At 36.0% G+C, this 7,695-nt stretch overlaps 1 protein-coding gene across 1 annotated transcript in view; it reads left to right on the top strand.

Annotated features, from left to right (window-relative positions):
- Window positions 1-6,215, top strand: part of LOC106473776 (nucleoprotein TPR-like) — a gene marked incomplete at its 3' end in the record, with an annotated part of 19,336 nt that extends 13,121 nt beyond the window's left edge. Inside the window, exons 5-7 of the mRNA XM_013934454.1 lie at window positions 754-927; window positions 5,165-5,387; window positions 6,037-6,215. Coding sequence (XP_013789908.1) covers window positions 754-927; window positions 5,165-5,387; window positions 6,037-6,215 — 576 coding nt within the window. The remainder of the gene's footprint in view (window positions 1-753; window positions 928-5,164; window positions 5,388-6,036) is intronic.
- Between the last annotated feature and the right edge of the window lie 1,480 nt (window positions 6,216-7,695).

Below are 7,695 nucleotides of genomic sequence, written 5' to 3'. Positions count from 1 at the left end.
GTTTTATTTAAAAGTGGAAAAAATTCTGCAAAGAAAAAATTATTTGTCTTTCAAACCCTTTTATTTATTAATGACTTTTCATGTGACATTTGACCTTTAACTCGTGATGGTTATAAAAGCTGTCAGATTACACAAATTCAGATTTTTCTACATTTTGTGCAGAATTCATAAAATATTTTAACTTTGAGTACCTTATATACAATTAGTTTTTGAGCACAGATTATATAGTGACATGTTTTGTTTGAGGATTTGTGAAGTGGGTTTTAATGATGTTTAGCTTCTTAGAAGTTTGTGTAAGAGAAAGAATTCTTTCGAACACAAGTTGAACGTAGGTTATGTCGAAAAGTTAATTCTTTTTAAGAAGCAGTTAAATTTCAAATTGACAATTTAATATTATTTCATAACACAAACAATTGCATTTAACTTTATGTGTTATTTAAATTCACATTAAACAAAACATGCCACTGGGTTGATCTTTTTCTTTTCACTATTTTTGTGAATCTCTTTAATACAGATTAAAATTTTTGTTATAAAAAGAAGCACTTTATAAAATCCAGTTGATTGTATTTTAATTACTTACTTGGGTAGTTTTTTTAATGTTTAGACTTTGTTAGTGATTGTTTTATTAAAGATTCAGTGAATGTTTGACTTAGTTGAATTGAAGAAATAAAATGATTCTCAGATTAGTTTTTGTTACATCAAAAATATACAGTTTTTTTAATTTTTATCATGTTCTTTTTTATGTTTGCCCAGTTAAGATTTACTCAGAATCAAAACTCATCCCTGAGGAATAATCTTGAGGAGAAGAATCAGAAGGTAGAGGATTTGGTAGAGAGGTTGAAGGAATTGCAGGATTCACACAACCAGTCTGATGAAAACTTTCAAGCAGAAATTAGAGCCCAGACAAAACTGGTTGAACTTTACAAGGTATGGCTGGTTACATAAACCTTCTTTTACAAAACTGGTTGAACTTTACAAGGTATGGCTGGTTACATAAACCTTCTTTTACAAAACTGGTTGAACATTACAAGGTGTGGCTGGTTACATAAACCTTCTTTTACAAAACTGGTTGAACATTATAAGGTGTGGCTGGTTACATAAACCTTCTTTTACAAAACTGGTTGAACATTACAAGGTGTGGCTGGTTACATAAACCTTCTTTTACAAAACTGGTTGAACATTACAAGGTGTGGCTGGCTACATCACATATGTGACATTGTTTATAATGGTCTTTTTTTGGTTGTGTTTATGTAAATGTTCAAGTCATTTGGGTTAATGTATTACTTGCTATTTAAGTTTTTTATTTAGAATGGAACCACACGTGTACACCTTGATCCTACACGTGTTTTTTATTGATGAATAATATGTATAATGTGGTGAAAGAATTTTATCTTTGGTTGTTAATTATGATTTTTATGATATAATTAACAAGTTGTTGTGAATAGATCTTGATGAGCTTGTATAATATTGCATTAGCACTCATATTTTATTTAGTAATAACAAAATTGAGCCATATTTGTCAGATAAAACAGAATAATTCAACGTTTTTCAAGATTTTGAATATAGTGAAATCTAAACATAATAGAAATATATCTGTGTATTTAACTATTTCTTTTTAATAACGTTATCCAAGGTTTTTGCTTGGATTATACTTTACATTATAACCATCATTTTTTTCTTTTGATTCTTCTGGCCCGGCATGGCCAGGTGGATAAGGCGCTCAACTCGCAATCTGAGGGTCGCGGGTTCGAATCCCCGTCCCACCAAACATGCTCGCCCTTTCAGCCGTGGGGGCGTTATAATGTGACGGTCCATCCCACTATTCGTTGGTAAAAAAGTAGCCCAAGAGTTGGCGGTGGGTGGTGATGACTAGTTGCCTTCCTTCTAGTCTTACACTGCTAAATTAGGGACGGCTAGCGCAGATAGCCCTCGTGTAGCTTTGTGCGAAATTCAAAAACAAACAAACAAACAAACCTTTGATTCTGAATGGCAGAATCTATTGTCACTTCTTTTCTGAAATGAATACTCACCTTCTCACACAGAATAGCTTCTTTCTTCTTGAGTTCGTGCGATCTGCTAAAGAGACTCGCAAGTCACTAGCTTTGTGAAAACTCCCTCCTAATCTCATGTGAAACCACTTGAACCTACGCTACTGTCTAATAACTTATTCCTGTAGCAGAACTCTCCACCAATAGGAATGAAACACACCTCCGTGCTCAGTGACTCCCTTTACATTCACACTTGTGAATTCTCGTGAACAGGTGTGTGACTTTTTCAACTTTCACTTGATTGAGTTTTAACATACTTGTATGAATTCACATGTGAACTCTTCTACTCATTCCTCAACCTGAACAAAATACCAGACCTTTGCGGGAAGTTCATTATCTGTGGAAGACGTGATGGCCGTTGTCCAGTGTCTGGTGGGGTCCATGATACAGTCCATTCTACTCACTTCCCTTCCCCTTCTTTTGAGTGTGAAATTAAGGATGATGAATTTGAGCACCTTTTTCCAACTCTAGATTCTGCTTTGAGATCATCCTTACCTACTGAAAAACACACTCAGTCTTTCTCAGATTTTTAAAACCTTATTACTTTGGTTTGGACAGTTCTTACTCTCTTTCCCACATCCTTTTACTTTTACCATTCTTTATTACACAACCTTCCCCCTCGGAATTCCTTTGTTTTTCCCTGACATAGTAGGACAAGCCAATTTATTTGTAGATCAACTTTGTTTCTTCAACCTTATGCTTTGCCCCATTTGCCTGTCTGATTCTCATATTCTTGCACTCATATGTTCACTCACACTTCACACTCCTTGACACCCAGTCTTTGGAGTCACTCTTGCCAGTTTGGGGGATGGATTCAATATCAGCTGTTTCCCTATCTATGTACAATTTACCAGACTTTGAGCCTTTCTTCTCTACCCTCCTTACCTTTTTTTCCTTCACATTATCATGGAAGTACTTCATTGTTTCCTTAATGACTTCTCTGAGGACTCTAGAGTGCTTCTTTTCTCTACAATGACCCTTTACACCTCCTCTGCACTTTCTCTTCTAACTTGGTTCTACTTTCTCATGTGTGTTTCCCTTACTCCAAGTCCTTCATTTTGCCACCTTTCTTCATCTGGAGGTTTTCAGTGGTATCACTGATCCCCTTGAATCATGAGCTGAAGCTGCCTGCCATTGATATTCCCTTACTTCCTTAGTTTCCTGTTTGTTACTACTTCACCCCTTCACTCCTCTCCCTTGCCCTTTTCCTGCTCCTTGTGTTCCAAACATCCACCTCTCCATGTCCTACTTCCCTCAGATATCTCATATGCTGACCTAATTGCTAGTGACCATCCGGTTAGTTTGAGACCTGTAGGAGCCCATGTGCCTCGGTTTGCAGACCTATGAGCACATTTCTCTGCCAACAAATGAGTTGTACAAGTTTTTTCTATGGACTTTCTAACTGTCCCCCCCTTCTTTTCCAACCTGTTGTCTTTCGAAACCTATCCGATCCTGCTTATATCAACTGTCTGGAGGAGGCTGTGTTGAATTTGTTGGAGAAACAGGCCATGAAGAGGGTTCACAATCTCTTTTTGGGTTAATACTTCTTTCTCTTTGGTGTCCTCAGAAATACCAGGGATTAGTATTATCGACGTTTCCTTCATTTTCCTCCCTTCTTCTCTACTGGAGGGTTTTGTTTGGTGATTAGACTGTTCCAACACCACCTCCAGCATTGCTTTACCTCTTCCAAAACCGCACCTTCACATCCTCATGGGTGCTTCTCTCTCTGGATGGGCAGCATCTCTGAACAACTGTCTGACTTTGGGTTGCTACTTATCAATGCTGTTGTACTACTCACTGTCTGTCAGGCAGGCTTTCATTTCCTTCCCTCCTTTTTTTTTTTTATCAAAGGATGATTTCTGACAATTCTACAGTCATGTCTCATATCATCTGCCAAGGGGACACCTATTCCACATTGTAGTATAAAAAACAAAACAAATAACATTCCACTTCAGCAGCTGGCACGAGGCCTATAGAGACTGATGGTAGAGTTGAGGTGATAACACTCTATGCACCAGGGATGTATCACTCGAATATCCTACTACAGCAGGCAAGGGGCCCATAGTGATTGATGGTATCCATACTGACTTGGTTCTATAATTTCTGATGGTAGAAGAGGTGAGCACAGATACTTATCACAAGTGCTTTTTTCCCACAGCTTGTTTTGACTCATTGAGTCTGATGGTGGAGGAGGTGAGCAAACAAGGTATAGTCTGAACAAGCTCCAACCTTACTATACATATTGGCTATCTGACAGCTTGTGCGCAAGTACTCATATGGTCATGTACCTACTCAGTACATACTTGTACTGTTGTTTATGGCTCTTCTGCTTCTTCTGTACTCATACATGGATGAAGTGTAAACCTTGAAGAGAAGAGATGCCGTTTTCCAAGGGTGACCCCTATGCAGCCCTTGCGATTGGGTGTAAACCTTGAAGAGAAGAGATGCCGTTTCCCAAGGGTGACCCCTGTGCAGCCCTTGCGATTGGGTGTAAACCTTGAAGAGAAGAGATGCCGTTTTCCAAGGGTGACCCCTATGCAGCCCTTGCGATTGGGTGTCACATCTTATAGGCTTCCTTACAATGCTTTCTGAATGGAGCTCATCTAGGTAATCTGTGCATTGGCCCCTCTACCACCTCAACATGGGATTTTAGCTATTGTCTTTGTGGAGATGAGCATTTGTGATGGAAGTTACAAAAGTTATGCCTTTTTTTACCTCAAAATGTATTTCCAATAGATAATTACCTCTCACATATTCCCACCCATCCTCTTCACTTTTCCACTGCACATTTTTTTTATTGCCTCATCAAAGAATTAGGATTCACAAGTGCGAATGTAGAGGGAGTCATTGAGCATGGAGGTGTGTCACACTCCTTTTGATGGAGGGTTCTGCTGAATGATTACTTCATCACACAGTGGTTCAAATTCATGTGGTTTCACATAAGGTTGGAGATTTCACAAAGCTGGTGGCTTGCAAATCTCTTTGGCAGATTGCACAAACTCAAGAGGAAAGAAGTTATTCCGTGTGAAGAGGTGAGTATCTACCAGAAAAACATTTTCAGATAAGGAAAATGTTAACTTTCATGATATCTCAAACACCATTATTTTTTTTTCCAGCAATCTTATGAAGACAGTCAGCAGAAAAATCAGGAACTTCTTCATACAATTGAAGAGATGCACAAGATGTTAAGAGAAGTTGGGGAAAATCATTCTCAGCTGGAACAAAAACTTTCAGAAAATGAAACAAAGTGGGAAGGAATCGTGCATGAGAAGGAACTGGAAGTGCATAGCTTGAAGAAAGAACTAGAACATGCTAACGATCTTCTGAAGAAACCAAAGGGTATAAATCTTAAATATATCGATTTGTTTTATCCTCATACAACATTATCTGCTACATGTATATATTTCTCTATGTTTTTCTTTGTTGATAAACCTATTGATGGTTATATTTTATAGATTTATAATTGCCAGGACAAAACATTTATTTGATTTAATAAAGCAAAGTCACATTTTTATGTTTTTGGAAGTGAAACTTACACGATAAATCTCATTCTGTATATTTTGAAAAGCATTCAAATAGAAAAAAAAACTTTATATTCTATGGATATTTTATTTCGGTTATGTTTACAGTTTCAAAGTATACAGAAGTTTATATTGTTTAAGGAAATGATCACCCACTCTGAAATTTTAATGTATGCATTTGCTTGCAACCAATAGCAGTTAAGTTTTACAAATATTTTTATTTACTTGCTAAAATGTGTATCTAATGAATATTTCAATTTAAACATCAAGTTTGAATATAAGAAATTCTCTGATGTTAGTGCCTCTCATGCCAATATTTACATCTTTCTGTATGTAATAGAGATTTCAATGTGTTATTAACTCTTTCTGTACATGTTATAAGTTTTTTCTGATATTAGTGCCTATCGTACCAGTATTTATGTCTTTCTGTACTTATTAGAGAGCTCAGTGTGTTAACTTTTTCTCAGGTGTAAGTGAAGAAGGCATTGAAAAGATGTTTCCTATGGCAGCAGCCACCAGTAAGATCTTACGAACAGGGATGACGTTGACCCAGGTTTACTCAGAGTTTGTCAGAGCCGAGGAGGAGCTACAGAAGGAAAAGAGTGAAAAACAACAGCTACATGAACAGCTACAACAGATTTTAGGAGTAGGTTTTACTTTTTTGGGTAGGAATATATAATTGTTTTGGAGGGGAAGTGTGGGTAATTGTTATATAGGTTCTAAAAGTGGTTTCAATTCAGTATTTCTAAATCAATGTTGAAGTTATTTAAGTGCTAACTTTTTTTTGTAATTCTACTTTGGGATTTTAACATTTTATAATTGTTTTTCATATGTAAAGTCCTGTTCTTCTCACAGTATATATACTGGCTGTATTTCACTAAAGTTGTATCAATGGCTGATGATTGTAAAATTTATATTTTACACATTTTAATTTCTGAGATTAATAAAGATATCATGCGGCCATATTTAAAAGCAAAAACTGAAATTTGTAACATCATGTTACCCTGTTATTTAGCCCTAAAAGTCCTTGCTTTATTTTTACATGCACTAAAATTCACAGGGGGTGGGTCCCATGGTTACCAAAATATCCATTAAGTAAATAAAAAGTAATTTAATGTTAAAATATGAAATGTATAGAGTTGCATCAAAGTGTCTTGGAATACATAGACTTGTTACAAAGTGTCTTGGAATACATAGACTTGTTACAAAGTGTCTTGGAATACATAGACTTGTTACAAAGTGTCTTGGAATACATAGACTTGTTACAAAGTGTCTTGGAATACATAGACTTGTTACAAAGTGTCTTGGAATACATAGACTTGTTACAAAGTGTCTTGGAATACACAGACTTGTTACAAAGTGTCTTGGAATACACAGACTTGTTACAAAGTGTCTTGGAATACACAGACTTGTTACAAAGTGTCTTGGAATACACAGACTTGTTACAAAGTGTCTTGGAATACATAGACTTGTTACAAAGTGTCTTGGAATACATAGACTTGTTACAAAGTATCTCAGAATGTGTAAAGTTGCTACAAGGTGCCTTGAAATATGTAGAGTTGCTACCATGTGTCTTGGAACATGTAGAGTTCTACGAAGTTTCTTGGAATGTGTGAGTTGGTACAAGTTATCTTAAAATGTGGAGAGTTATTGCCAAGTATCTTGATAGAGTTGCTACAAAGTGTCTTCGAGTATGTAGAGTGCTACATAGTGTCTTGCAAGTTGTAGTATGATCATAGAAGTGTGAACTTTCCTACAGTTATTTGATATGAAGCATGGTTACACTTACTTGTCTTCTGGAAATAATTGTAAATTAGGCCCAATAACTTTTGAAATTTAACTTTATATCATGGGCTATATGATTATGATGCCACGGACAGTTATATCAGTGTGAAATTTCAGGAAGTGTTCTTTTTCTGCATGAAATGTTATTATTTAGTTTACTAATCTTGATAAGTACTCGATGCCAACATATTCATGTGGCACAGTTATATTATCTTCACATAAAATACATAAATAATACTAAATGTACTTCTGCAGGGTCCCTGAAAGTCTGTTGTTTCAAAAGTAAATAAAACTAAAATTAAGAGTAACAAATATTTTTATTTCATGCTTTTCAAGTCACA

This window comes from Limulus polyphemus, unplaced genomic scaffold (assembly GCF_000517525.1).
Source record: "Limulus polyphemus unplaced genomic scaffold, Limulus_polyphemus-2.1.2 Scaffold6499, whole genome shotgun sequence".
Lineage (NCBI taxonomy): Eukaryota > Metazoa > Arthropoda > Merostomata > Xiphosura > Limulidae > Limulus > Limulus polyphemus.
The sequence above is the reverse complement of the archived record's forward strand: the minus strand, read 5'-3'. Positions and strand labels throughout refer to the sequence as shown.